The sequence below is a fragment of the Cyprinus carpio genome, chromosome B5, assembly GCF_018340385.1.
Source record: "Cyprinus carpio isolate SPL01 chromosome B5, ASM1834038v1, whole genome shotgun sequence".
Classification (NCBI taxonomy): Eukaryota; Metazoa; Chordata; class Actinopteri; order Cypriniformes; family Cyprinidae; genus Cyprinus; species Cyprinus carpio.
This window is the reverse complement of record NC_056601.1, coordinates 3,391,006-3,405,425: the sequence shown is the minus strand read 5'-3', so window position 1 is coordinate 3,405,425 and position 14,420 is coordinate 3,391,006. Positions and strand designations below refer to the sequence as shown.

The following is a 14,420-nucleotide window of genomic DNA, read 5'->3' as shown; positions in this document are numbered from 1 at the left end:
AAGATTTCCAAGATTTTCAGTGAAGGAAATAAAAGAACAGTGATTCATTTTATTACTGAAGCAATACCGACCCCTAGTGTTAATACTTTCAAAGCCATGGAGTGACTTCTAATAAAAAAAAAAAAATAATATAATAAAATTGAACTACAGAAACGACAATAAAACGTTCTAAAAATAAATAAATAAATAAAATAAATGAATAAACAACTGTGTGCCTCGTGTGTATCTTTAATTTTATTATATACATATACAAATGATTACATCACTCCCACTGGCTCCCTGTCATTGTTCGATTGGATATTAATTCACATGATTCTCAAGACATGGTTTGCCCTTCAATATTTGTCTGATATTTTAACCCCAAACATTCCACTTTTTTTTTTGTGCATGTTTTCATTTTTAGTTTAATGTATTTTTATTTTATTTTTGTTAAGCGCATTGAGATGCAAGTTTTAAAGGTGCTATAAAGTTATTAAGCCTATTATTATTATTATTATTATCATATACTTAAATAAATATCTCTGCCAAAATGCTTGTTAGACTTCTAGTTAATCACATTAGCACGGAGCGTCTTGTCCAATCATGTAGTTCTACGATCTGAAAAATGTGTTGCTGCTAGAGGGTGTGTAGCAAACCTCTGACCAATCACTAAACACATACTATGTAAAATCAACCAATCAACATCATCCTTACATGTAGGCAGTTTCCGTTTGGCGGAAGTTGACGTTGCTAACACCAGTACAAACATTTCTGATCATATCCAGTATTTCTAGCGAGAATAACACTTCATCCGGTAAGGTGTGTCTGAAACTTTGCGTCTTGTTTAATAAAGCGCGTAGCTTGCCGCCAGTGTCAGTGTTTAGTGAACATTTTTCTATAGAAATGTATGAAGAGATGATTTGTCTACCTAAGGTGATATCAGCTGGACAAATGTATTTACAAAAAGTATTTATCTATAGTGTTAAATATTACCATCATACAAATACTTAAATGTTACTGTTTCACTACAGCACATAGGCCAGATATACAGCTCAAATACAGGTTTAGGTGGTTTCAAAAGTGTTTGACCATCAGTAAATTTTCCTCTCATCTGCAGACTTTGTATCAACATGAGACATGACTACAAATCACTTCATTTAAGACTATTTCATAAACTGTCAGGCTCCCAAGAGCCACCTGGACTGGAGAAAATGACAACAAGCCTGATTTAACATGTTCGACCTTCTTACATTTCACCCTGGTTTTCAGATAGTGTCTTGCAATAATGTTGGGCTCGTGTCCTGTGGAGTCTGGATCGCGTGAGTGATGGCAGCTCTGGCAGTTTTCCGTCACGCCTGCGGCGGCCCTCTGCTCTGGGGCTGGGGGCCCGTTCTGTGCGGCCTGCTGGGGTCTGTATTTGTTCTGCTGCTGCCTTTAGCAGGAGTAGAGGAGCAATGCTGTGCCACACTGAAGGGTCTTGCTCTTCTGCGCTGCCGGCTGTGGGGGGGTGTGCAGCGGCCTGTGGTGCACACCACCAGCCTGACGGTCCCTTTCACTGCACTAGACCTCCTGCCACAGAAAGTCAAGGCCAGTAAAGGTACAGTACAGTCGAAGATGCTGCTGACTTTGTGTTGATGAGCAGCTTGAGTGTCTTCAATCAAAATCAACTGTTTACTTTCTAAAGTAAATTTTTGGATACATGTTATTCTAAATTAAGTATGTTAAGACCTCATAATCTTATCCTCCTGGGACCCAGACGAAGACTTTGCTCATCTGTAGAGGGCATTATATTTTATGTACAGAGAGCATGTTCAGGGGTTTTCAGAGATCCCTAACAATTGGAAGTTTAACCATGACAGCTCCTCCATATATTGACTCTAAGTTCAGCACACTTTACAGAAATATGATATTTTGTAATTATCATTTAAAGGACTAATTTTTAAATTGTAGGATTGAACATCTCAGAGGGTTCGTACAAGGTGCTTAAAGTGCTTGAATTTGACTTTTTGGAATTTAAGTCCTGGAAAACCCTTGAAAACAGCCATGTTTTTGAGAAGGTACTTGAATTTTTTTAACAGCGTTATATATGAAATTAGTGTTGTTATTTTTTGTTCTTGATAAAACAATCTTTTTAAGCAAAATTAACAATGCAGCGCGTCTGACATAAATACAGAGCCGTTTCGCCTGGCTTTTAGCAGCACATGAAATCTCGTGATATTAGTATAAAGTTGAGTTTGTGGTTAAATCTTTGATGGTGGTTGCATTATAATTTTCATTGTCTTTTATTCATTTGGGTTTCATTTGGGAACGTGTATAAAGTCTGATGCATTTTGTGTTGCACCGTGGAGCACGTCTGCATCTCAGCAGCTCGGTCCACAGACTCTTCCTCTGCTGTGAATTTGAGTTGCTTAACATTCATCTGGGAAAACAGGGTGCGTTATCTCACTAGATTTATTACGTAAATCATGTATAAACATATGCCAACACAGGAGAATACATCAATATTTCTAAATATGTGATTTGTTGTACATCGCGATTTTTAAAAGAAAAGTTCAAACCCTAGCTCCGAATTTGCTTGTGGCCAAATATTAAAATGAAATGGATGTAAACGTCCTTGAATCATGCTGTAAAGTGAAGCATCGTCAGGTTGTTGGCACCCTCTATAGGGATTTGTTATAATACACAAGTTGGTTATGTTCATATTTTGTGTAGGCATATTACATTATTTAGGCCTATTTTATCAGGGCTGTTCAATAAAACCATGTAATAACTTTGTTTTTATACTTTATTTGGACCAATTATTATTGCCTCATCATTAGTTTATATATAAATAGTCATCCTGTTTTTCTCTTAGGTCTATTTGTGTTACTAAAAATACCAGATTACTCAATTGTCAAAATAATCAGTAAATTACTCATTCTTCAGGTCAATCATATATTCATGAAAAAAAAAAATTTGAAAAAGGAAAGCGATAACTTTGCCATAATATCCTTTCAAATGTTAAAGTTGAATTTTCTGTTTTAATTTTGTTATATGTTAAATAATGAAATCTTAAAAGATTTACAAACTGCGTTTCTTTTTAAAATGTATTTGTTTCAAACCTAATATTCATCTCAAATTCAAATGATTAAATTTGTGGTTTCTTGAAATCTCAACAGACGCTAAAACTCATTAGAAGTTCATTGCAATCAGGTTTACAGACTGTCATACATTTAGATTAAACAGATAAAACTATGAAAAATAACTGTTAAAGTCTATTGATTATACATCTCTCAGCTGGAATGTCATACTGTGAAGCGCTGACCATCTGTTTGTTTACAGAGACTCAGCTGGAGGCGAAGGCTGCTCTCCAGCAGGCTTTGGAGATGAAGACAAATGGCAAGAGGGAGAAAGCTCATAAGCTCCTCGTCCACGCGCTCAACATGAACCCGGAGTTTGTGGAGGCGCTCACTGAATTAGGAACCATACTGGAGGAGGAAAAAGATGTCGTCCAAGCAGACCACCTGTACACCAAGGCCCTCGCCATCTCGCCCTGCAACGAGAAGGCTCTGGTGAGCAGGGATCGCACGCTCCCGTTAGTAGAGGAAATAGATCAGCGCCACTTTGGAATCATCGATGGAAAGGTGCGACGTCTCATGTCCATATCCAAAGGCAACTCTGCTCTGCGCCGAGTCATGGAGGAGACCTACTACCATCATATTTACCACACCGTAGCTATTGAAGGCAACACGCTCACTCTGTCCGAGATTCGCCACATTATTGAGACCAGATACGCCGTTCCAGGAAAGAGTCTTCAAGAACAGAACGAGGCAATTGGCGTCGACGTGGCCATGAAGTACATCAACACCACACTTCTGTCCCGCGCTGGAGCGATCGCTGTAAATGACATCCTAGAGATCCACCAACGGGTCCTAGGCTACGCCGATCCCGTCGAAGCCGGCCGATTACGTGCCAGCCAGGTGTTCGTGGGCCATCACATCCCACCACATCCGCGGGACTTGGACAAGCACATGCTGGAACTGGTGCAGTGGTTGAACTCGGAGGAAGCGCAGCATCTCCACCCGGTGGAGTTCGCAGCTCTCGCGCACTATAAACTGGTTTACGTTCATCCGTTCGTGGACGGGAACGGACGGACGTCTCGCCTGCTCATGAATTTAATCCTAATGCAAGCTAGTTATCCGCCGATCACCATTCGGAAAGAGCAGAGGGCGGAGTATTACGCCGCACTGGATACTGCCAATGAGGGCGACGTCAGGCCCTTTATTCGCTTTATCGCGAAATGCACAGAAATTACACTTGATACACTACTGATAGCCACAAGTGAGCATGCAGTGGGGCTGCCCGGGGCTAGTCATCACGCCTGTCCTGACTGTAAACACACCATACCTGTGCATGGCTGATAGATGTACACTGGCAAGTAGAAAAAGATTGCATGTGGTGTAAATTGAGGTGCCGTATAAGCCTCTGAACCGACCTTGTACTGCTAGCATTGGACCTACACTGATAAACTGTTGATCCATTTTAAGTTTGTGCATTTACTGTGTAGCATAATTCATTACAAATCCTTTGTCCACATTTCAGCCTCTACTTTGTTGGTTTTAAATTTGAAATGAAAGAAAAGCTGTTCTTATTCACTGAATGAACAGTATTAGGTCAGATCTTCAGCAGCTACATCCTTCTGCATGTGAGAGTTAATGATAATGTTGCATAAATGAACTGCTGTCTGTTGGGAACAATATTCATTATCATATTTTTGTGGACTTTTTTTTCTAGTCTCAAATTGCAAGCTTGAGTTTATCTCTTTTGAAGTTTGCTTGGTAAAAGGACAGGTCTGTTAAATGTGAAAGATTGCAGTTCTTTAGTGATGATTTTCAGATGCTTTAGTAGGTGAAGTATATTTTGTGAACAGCTTGTTACACACATTTCTCACAAGATGGCAAGTTACAGCAAAAAAAAAAAAAAATAGTAGTTCATAAATTAGCCAGTTTGAGTAATAATAAAAATAGTAACTTTATTTTTTTTTTTTTTTTGAGGTTCTTTAAAGTTTAGTTGAAAAAAAAAATCAAAAAAGGTCTGTTTTCATATGAAAATGCTTGTTCCATGATTCTGATGTATGATGCAAGGAATATTATAATTCCCCACAGCTGTTCAAAATGTTAAGGAAAATGAAAAGTTCCTAACATTATTAATACAACTTCTCAAGAATATTCCTATAATTAACATTGTTGTATTAATAATGTTAGGAACTTTTTTGGACTGATGTCTTGATTTTGAGTTTGCCATTATTTTCAAGCACTTTAATCTATTTAAACATAGCTTTAATTTATTTACTACTCGTAAAAGCTATTTTATTATTGTGTCTAATAAATTATTGTGCAACTTCTCATTTCCTTTGTGTTCGGTGGATTGGTCTTTTTCTTATCTTTTCATATGTAGGATAATGTCAGCTGTACCCTTGACAAAAGATCAAAACAAAAATATGGCTAAAACAAAATGAGAAAATATCACAAATGAGCACCAGTCATGTTTGACAACCACATACATTTAATTGCTTCATTAATCAATTTAGGCTTTAATAAAAAGGAAAAATAAAACCGTATGCCTACACACAATTTGAGCAACACAGGAAATACAACAGGAACATTATTAGAAATAATTATAAGAGTGCCTAAACACGACACTGACAGTGGTAAATAAAAATGGCCAATCCATAATCAAATAATTGATACAAAATCCAAATTAAGAAAAGAAAGTGCACAATTTACCACATGTATACCATGTTTTCATTATTTTTAATATAGAACAAGACATTGCAACAGCACGTTTTTGTTTTTTTTTTGTTGTTTTTTCTCAATCACTACTTTAGGCCACTGTGGTGATCAAACGCAAATATATAGAGCTACTTTTCTTCTTTTACTTCCAAATATACAAATGCTTTACAAAACTATGGCCAACCATTGAGGGGTGTGAACGAGAATCAATCAAAAGAACAACGCGGGAGGGAACTGTCTAGTGTATAACACTGCAGTTAAAAAAATAGATCAGCTTAACATTTAATAGGGGATGAAGTACACAAGTCCATCATAGCCATCAAAACCAGTAAATAATACTAATATCCAAGACATTTTAGATGATATATGTTGTGTGTGTATATATACACATACACACAATACAGTATAGGATGGGTTCACAATCAGGTGAACTCGTAGTGGAAGGTTCTAGCAATATACAGCTGCATAGATTCTTCAACTTACGGGAAGGACCCAATCAGTTCTAAAGCAGCAACTGTGCTCCTCAGCCAGCCCTTGACTCAAACGCATGTGGAATCCAAGGTTCTAGATTAGCTAAAACTGGAGTTCTAGACTGAAAGTTGAATTGAATATATCTGTGGAGCGCAAGCTTTAATCTTCAGACCATTATTGAGCACACAAGGTAAGGCAGGTTTACAAGCTCTGTCAGCAATTAAACAAGATTCAAAGGGCAGCGCTTGGAGAAAATACAAAATGCGTGACAAAACTAAAACCTACTCATTTCCAGGATAGGACAGAGTACAGCTTTTAATTAAAGCGCTGCAGTCTAATAAACACAAAAGTCGAAACTCTTAGTCACAGATGTGTCGTTGGCAAGGTGCTGGATTTTATTTGCTGACAAGATCATCTATTACTCTATTAGTCTTCATTTATGAAGACTGTTTATTAATTAGTTGTAAATCTACACATGCAAGACTGTTTAAAATGTTTGTGGTACTGCAAATAAATTATTTATACAACATGCAGTTCAGAGAATATGTAAAATAAAGGTTTTGATCTTTATTTTTTTGCCTTTGACAAGGCAGAGGTGCAGGACGCATCTACATATCAGCTGCCCCAAGAGGGACCTACTGAGAAATGAAGCAGAGTTGAAACCTATTTATAATACATCATGTATCCTCATATTTAATGTTCTTGCATATACCTTTTAAAACAACGATCATCACATCGTTTGTTTTAACGTCCTGTTAAAAAAAAATACTCGCTGACAAAATCTGAAATCTGCCACAAAATCCCGTTCGTTTTTACTAAGAAATAAAGAAAACAATACAGCTCGCATCTCCATGGTTGAGGTGTTAAAATAATTTTCCTATATATTGGGAGTGGTCACATATTTACAGAAAGTAGGCTAAATGAAGACGCTGTTCCTCCACCGGACTTCGTAAGGACACAGCATGGCTTTCTGTCAGAAGGCAGGTATTCTTCTCGTGTTCTCTGCGTACAGTTTCACTTTTTGAGGAGCATTTTGGCAAAGTCCTCGTTGGACAGAGACTTGGTTTGCGTGTCCAGGCTTGCGGTTCCAGGTCCTCCGTGCACTCCATCTGTCACTGTGGCGTGTGGTGCAGAAACGGTCCCGTTCTCTGCTTTGGCATCTGGAGCACTCTGCCGGTACAGAGAGCGTGGCAGCAGAGAGATCTGAGTGCGTCCTTTTCCTCTTCTGAAAAACAAATAACCAAAAACAATTAAAATGTGTAAAGAGAAAGTACTGATGTTTTTTTAGCAACCAAGAACTATGAAAAAAAAAATGCTATTTGTCTATGTATAAATCTGATAAATCAACAGATTTAAAAATGTGATTTGTTTTTTGCTTTGTAGGTCTAGACCAGTGCTTCCCAAACCTGTCCTGGAGCCCGGAGCACAAATTTTCACACCATTATTACTGACATCCACATAGCAGTAATTTAACACAAGACCAGCTAACCTGGAGTATCATGTACTTACGCTCCCTGAGGTTGCCTCAGCATCGCTGCCCCCAGGATTCGACTTGGCGCTGCTTTATCTTCCATCTTCCTGCTCGGGGGGTTGCTAATGGCAACAGAGATAGTGAAGTTTTCCAACATGGTGCCGTCCATCTTCAGCACAGCCTGCGAGGCCTGCGCTTCGTTCTCATATTCCACATACGCCAAACCCTACAAAGCACACACGCATTAATATTAACACTCAACACAGGAAATAGAAATATCGGTTCAACTTTTGGACATGTAATGCATCTACAGGATTATGAATATTATCTGAGAAAATTAATTTGGAGATGACTATACAGGGTTTAAGCAGGTTTTATAAAGTCAGTATGTTCTTCTCTAAATGTAAACATCTAGTGAGCAGACAACAAGTTGTATTAGCAACACTTCAAGGTTTGAAACTTCCAAATAATTCTCCATTTCTATTGAATTCATTTGAAAAAAAAGTCTTGAATTGCTCTGCTCCTTTTACTGTTCTTTCTGATCACACTGCAGAAAATGTGCTGTTCTTCCTCATTAGTTTTGTCTTGTTTTCCACTGCAAATATCTAAAATATTCTTGAACCAAAATACATTTACTTGAGAAATTAAATGACACAATAAGTCTTGTCTTATGAGAATTGGGCTCAGAAAAATCTGCTCAATTCAAATGGAAAACAGGTTTTTATACCCTACTGACAGATATTTATTATGGTTTGAAGTATTAACTAAATTTTGTTCAGTTTCTCAGAAAACAAGACTTGTATCTTCATTTTGCAGCTCAAAAAAAAACAAAAAACACATCTTGATTAGATTAGATATTTAAATTGGACAAAATACTGAAGAAGACAAAAATACTGAGGAAGGCATTCATTTTTAAATTTTAAAATGTATTGAAATAGAAAATAGTTATTTATTCCTGTGGTGACAAAGCTCAATTTTAAGCATCATTACTACAGTCTTCAGCTTCACATGATCTTTCAGAAATCATGCTAATAGGCTGATTTGCTGCTCACTAATATTATTATTACCCGTTTTAACAGTTTTTGCAACTTAATATTGTGTTGAAACATTTCAGGATTCTTTGATGAACAAAGTTAAAAAAAAAACAGCATTTATTTGAAATAGAATCTTTTGTAAAATGATCACCTTTTCACAGTAACCTTTGATCAAATGTAATTGTAATGGACTATACATTCATTATGTATGCACTATATTCTGCAGGATATGGGACAGACTGTATATTTTACAAACTGTACAAAAAAGTACAAATTGTATATTTATATTATTGACAGAGGCCTCACACTCACCTTGGGTTTGCCGGAGCGGTTGGTGACAAGCCGGATGGTTTTCACTGTGCCATGCTGTTTACAGAGATCCTCCAGTGTCTCTTTAGTGCAAGAGTACGGCAGGCCCGAGATAAAGATCTTGTGCTTCTCCATTGCTGTTTTGTACTTAAAAACCTAAGACACATTATACAAATGATTCACATTTTAAAAATGATAGCCAAATTGTTCACTTGAACATCAAGAAACACTATATCACAAACTCAGTAGTATAGATTCTAGATACCTTGAAGTCAGGATTCTTATTCTTGTCCACACAAGGAGACACAAACATGGGCCGCCCATCCACCTCCTGCCTGTCCAGTTTCAGTGCCTCGGATACAGCCAGTCTGTCCTCAAATTGCACATAGCAATAGCCTTTAAACACACCTTTCGCTGTAAATATGGGCCGCACCTGCTGTACAGTCCCACAACCCTGAAACAATGTTCGCATCTTGCCCTCAGGGTCCTCCAGATTAAAAGGCAAGTTACTGACAAACACACACTCTTCATCTTTGCGCTGCTCCTTTGATATGTCCTGGGGTTGTCGCGGGGCTTCAGATAGTCCCTGTTGGTTCTTACGGAAACCAGGTGGCTCAGTTTTACGTGGTGGTGGAGCTCGTCGACTGAAAAGCCCACTTTCTGTCTCCATGTGCTCCTCTTTGGCTGTGCTACCAAAGTCCTCCTCCCCTCGGAGCCTCTTAGACGGCAGCTCTGCATACATTTGATATATCAGTACAGCTGAAGTCTAAACCACAATTATTTGGAAATTACTTCCAATTTCTCTAAAAAAGTTTTATTTTATTTTTTTTTTATGCAACTTCATCCATACCTTCATCCTCACCCCATTCCTCCTCGTACTCATCTTCAGCTTTCCGTTTATCCCCAGCTCTGTCTGTTTTCTGGCTCTTCTTTTGGGCTTTTTTATCTGCCTTGGCTTTTCTCCTGTGCTCAGCTTTCTCCTCCTCTTGTCTGGCTAGGACCGCCTCTTTTTCAGCCACCTGCAGAAACAGCATTTAAACGGCTCAAAAAATGGACATTTCCACATAGCAAGCTTCAAGATAAGCATGAGAGACATATCTGCTCGATTGTCACTACATTACTTCTGGAAAAAACAGGACATGTATAAAAATGAAATGCATGCCAGGTATGCAGAAAACCCCATAAAGACTAGCTAGGACTTACTCTTGCTCTCTGCTCATTGACTCTGTTGAGTTTAGTCTCTGTTTTTTGGACTGCAGCATCCCAGTCTTCTAGAGAGCCTGTGAGAGACAACAACATCCACATAAACCCTACAAATCTGGGCACCCATATAAACACAAATCTATATATGCATCAATTAACTCACCCTCCACTCTTTCAAAGTTGAGCAGGACATCACAGACATGCTCAGGGTAGTCTGATGTACACTGCACAGCTCTGTGGAGAGCCTTCCTGCAGTGAACAGCATCTCCATATGACCTGATCCACAAACATGCATACAGAGATAAAACAGCAGCCGTTACCTGCCGTTAAAGTTTTAAAGACAATACTATTAAATCAAAATAAGCTCAACCCCTAAATTATTATAAATACACATTATTCTGAAGAGAACAAATGCAACAAGTGCTGGCAAAATGAGTCTGAATCTATAACATTATATTAGATCTGTGCATTACAGTAGTTTGACTTTATTAATTGTCTCAAATTTGACTTTGCTGACTCTATAGACTTTAAGCGGGTGTAGCTTAGTCTTCTTTGGTCGATTCCCACAAATCATAAATTGTTTTGAAGGTTCATTTTGCCAGCACAGGTCACAAATGTTTGTTTTCATAATTTAATTAAAATGTAATAACTTGCTCAATCCATAAAATAAAATAGATTTTTCTGCTGATATAACCAAGGTCTCACAGCCAAGGGTAATATGATGTTAACTAATATTATTGCAGACAACCCACTTCTGATCTAGTCAAATACTGATGGATAAACGTTATCCCCTACATTACTTCCTGAATATTCTGCTTCACTCAGAAAAACATTACACTATTGAAGTCAAATGTTTTGCAAAGGCGGTTTTATGTCATCTTTAAAACACAATGGTTCTCAAACTTTTTCGATCAATATTCAAAGGCTCCCCCACTATAGACAAAGTTAATTTTGGTATTTCTGATCATATCCTGACTGAGAGCCACTGCTTGCAGCAATAATACAGTGTCTAAAAATCTAAGACCACTAGTGAAAATGCTTCCTTTTAATCCCCAAATGAACACCTTTTTTCTCAGATTAACATGAATTTCAGAGTATTTAATCAATATTTAATAAACTCCTCAAATTTACGTAAAACCTGCTGCTCATGTTCTCCAGCATAATTTGAGAATGATCCATAAAGCATCTTGTGCATCACTGGAAGTGAAAACATCTCAACAGATGCACAAACTGGTTAAAACAACTGACCTTTCCAGGTTGTAATATTCTAGCCACATGTTGGCATATTTTGCATTTCCTTTTGTCATGATGCTGTCCCACAGTTCACGGGCCTTCTGCATGTTCTTACAATGTAAGGCCTGTTTAAAGCAATCAAACACAAGCAGCACTGTAACAACTACGGACAGACTGTAATCAGCAGAAAGACATTAGTTAATAGAGGATGGACAGATGCAACAGTATAGTGTTTCCTCACCTCTATCCTTGCCCAGATCTGCATTATTATGCAGGACAGATCTCCACTTTCACTGAACCCTGAGAAGCGAGATAGTAGTTACATGTGTCTTTTTACTACAAGTAGGGCTGTGCGATTAATCGAAATCATCATAAAATCACGATTTGAGCGTGCACGATTTCTAAATCGCTTTATAGCATGATTTTTCGCGGCCCCGACCTCCCGCAGTATGCTATCCAATCCAATCAGAATGCAGCGCGCCTAAATGGAGCACGAGAACAGAACAGACTGGGCACATTCCTACGTAACTCCAGGTTCACACACTGTCTGTGATGCGTATTTTTTCCGAGCCCATGTTAACGGATCAGAGCGTTCACACTGCACACGGAAAAAGATGTGAAAGATGTGAACAGAAAAGGTTAGAAATAGAAACGTGCGAAAATAATTAATATCTAGCACATGAGCATAGAGAGAGCTGTGAGTGCACAGGAAACAGTTTGAGTGAGAGCAGACACGTTTTAACTGCGTGCACTCTCTCCGGGCGAGAGCAGCGTGTATCTGAGCACGCTCGTCTGGTTTTGTGACAAAGCAAAGGAAATCTTTGTACGAGCGTGCGATTATTTTAATGTGCTTTTGCGTTACAATAATGCGCTCTAGCTGCTGCTTCTGCAGACGCAGTACGTGTGAACCTGTATAATGTATAACACATCTATTTCAACACCTGAGGCCCGCTACAATGAGCTCTATGACCAATGCATGGCAAAAAAATAAAATAAAATAAAACTCCCTGGACACGGGATTTATTTATTTATTTTTTATTTATTTACATTTTTTTTTTTTTGCCTAGACATTTTGTAATACCTTTACTTACTGCTTATTTTGACTTGTGTCTGTTCTACAGACATGTTAGAACTTTTTAATAAAGCTCTAATTGGTTTTCTTTTGGAAATATGTTTCAAATTACTGAATGCATTTATGACTGTAAAGCATGTCTGTGTGTGTCAAAATCGTGATTAAATTCGAAATCGCAAAATTGATCAAAGAAATCGTGATAGGTTTTTTTTGTCCATATCGCACAGCCCTAACTACAAATGCTCTCATACCTCATAAAAACAGACAAGATACTCACTCTCTTTTACATCCTCTTTCAGGTAGTCAAGGGAGCGTGCAAAAGCTGCCCGCAGCTCGTCCAACTCCCTGCTCCATTCTGCAATAACCAAAAAATCCATCAATAATAAATCATCAAATTCACTCATCTCATATCAGCTGCCAAAACTTCAGAATGTTAGCGCATACCAGTAGTATAACAGAAAAAGAAAAAAAAAACCATATGCTCTTGCCTTTGCTAAAATCAACACGTCTTCTCAGGTAGTCAAGATTAGATTGCCAGATTTCAACATAATCAGCCGCCTGGATGAACCCTGCGTTCAGGGCCTTTTCAAACACATCTGAAAACAAAGAAATTATAATGCTTGGTAATGGCAAGCCTTGTGTATTAAAACCATTTGTTTCATTCCTGCAATAATGTTTCTGCCATTCATGAACTGATTCAATATTGCTAACAGTGTTTTCATTTCTTTTGACCATTGCATGATTTCTTGACTTCATGACTACTCATACTATATACTCACTTTTGTTAATAAACATTGCGTAAGCCAGTTTGTCATTGTATCTTACTATTTTATTGTTGTTGTGCTTTTTAATTAATAACAATGAATCCATCTTTTGTTTTAGTCTTAAAAAGTGAAAGGTGTATTTAACAGACAATTATCTTTTCTTGTGAAATGTGACAAGATCACGAATTCACACCCAAAACCAGGCTTATAACACAGCAAAAGAGGAATTCCCATTCATAAAATTCAAATCACAAATAAAACTGATGAAAAAGAATGGGCTGAATGTTAGCCACTTTCATTTTCATACATAAACTATGACAAAGCATGCATTGATTAATCCCATGTTGTAGTGCAAAAAATAAAAACCAGAATAATAATAACCCCAAAAAAAATCTCTCTCTCTCTCTATATATATATATATATATATATATATATATATATATATATATATATATATATATATATATATATATATATATATATATATATATATAATAGAGAGAGAGAGAGAGAGAGAGAGAGAGAGAGAGAGAGAGATTTTTTTTTTTAACTGATATATTTGTATTAGAATTTTGAATGTAATTTGGCAATTAAATGCATTAAATGTATTAATGTATGCAATTTCTGAAAAGGAAACAAATTAGTTGTTTATTCTAAGAGACCTATCTTATTTGATTAATCGATTGAATACTCGGTAGAATACTCGATTACTAAAATAATCGATTGCTCCAGCCCTAATCTCTATGCAACCATACTGTACCTATCTTCTGATGGCTACTTCCAGCAGGATAACACACAATGTCACAAAGCTCAAATCATCTCAACTGGTTTCTTGAACATGATAATGGGTTCACTATGCTCAAATGCACAGTGACCAGATCTCAATCCAAAAGAGCACTTTGGGATGTGATGTAATGGGAGATTTGCATCAAGGGTGTGCAGCCAACAAATCTACAGCAAATGTGTGGTGCTATGATGTCAATATGAACCCAAATCTCTGAGGAATGTTTCCATCTACTTGAGTATATGCCACAACTAAATATTAGCAAGGTATAACAAATAAAGTGGCTGATGAGTGTAGGACTTTCAAAAATAAATGTAAATAAACTTCAC

General features: G+C 37.4%; 2 protein-coding genes across 4 annotated transcripts in view; one reads left to right on the top strand and one right to left on the bottom strand.

Moving 5' to 3' along the window:
• The first annotated feature begins 670 nt into the window (after positions 1 to 670).
• On the top strand, positions 671 to 5,365 carry LOC109089994 (FIC domain protein adenylyltransferase). 2 transcript variants are annotated; one of them, XM_019103865.2, is made up of 3 exons: positions 671 to 798; positions 1,249 to 1,576; positions 3,301 to 5,365. In XM_019103865.2, exons 2-3 carry the CDS (start codon positions 1,306 to 1,308, stop codon positions 4,377 to 4,379), a joined length of 1,350 nt encoding a protein of 449 aa, XP_018959410.2. In that variant the 5' UTR covers positions 671 to 798; positions 1,249 to 1,305; the 3' UTR covers positions 4,380 to 5,365. The 2 variants fall into 2 exon arrangements, with proteins under 2 accessions (XP_018959410.2, XP_042579582.1); XM_042723648.1 differs by having other exon boundaries at positions 682 to 793.
• Positions 5,366 to 5,500: 135 nt separating this feature from the next.
• sart3 (spliceosome associated factor 3, U4/U6 recycling protein) overlaps positions 5,501 to 14,420 on the bottom strand; it is a 19,478-nt gene continuing 10,558 nt past the window's right edge. Inside the window, exons 9-19 of one of the 2 annotated variants that reach the window (XM_042723647.1) lie at positions 13,032 to 13,139; positions 12,821 to 12,898; positions 11,713 to 11,771; positions 11,487 to 11,596; positions 10,402 to 10,514; positions 10,239 to 10,315; positions 9,898 to 10,054; positions 9,301 to 9,767; positions 9,039 to 9,191; positions 7,731 to 7,918; positions 5,501 to 7,446 (exon numbers count right to left, since the gene is read on the bottom strand). In XM_042723647.1, the coding sequence (XP_042579581.1) occupies positions 7,236 to 7,446; positions 7,731 to 7,918; positions 9,039 to 9,191; positions 9,301 to 9,767; positions 9,898 to 10,054; positions 10,239 to 10,315; positions 10,402 to 10,514; positions 11,487 to 11,596; positions 11,713 to 11,771; positions 12,821 to 12,898; positions 13,032 to 13,139 (1,721 nt within the window). In that variant the 3' untranslated portion in view covers positions 5,501 to 7,235. Of the gene's footprint in view, positions 7,447 to 7,730; positions 7,919 to 9,038; positions 9,192 to 9,300; positions 9,768 to 9,885; positions 10,055 to 10,238; positions 10,316 to 10,401; positions 10,515 to 11,486; positions 11,597 to 11,712; positions 11,772 to 12,820; positions 12,899 to 13,031; positions 13,140 to 14,420 lie in introns of both variants that reach the window. The other variant, XM_042723646.1, reaches the window with a different exon arrangement.

Coding starts and splice junctions, on each gene's coding strand:
- LOC109089994 (XM_019103865.2), top strand. CDS start 1,306: ATGGCAGCTCTGGCAGTTTTCCGTCACGCCTGCGGCGGCCCTCTGCTC. Junction 1,577..3,300: donor GAAAGTCAAGGCCAGTAAAG/GTACAGTACAGT, acceptor GTTTGTTTACAG/AGACTCAGCTGGAGGCGAAG.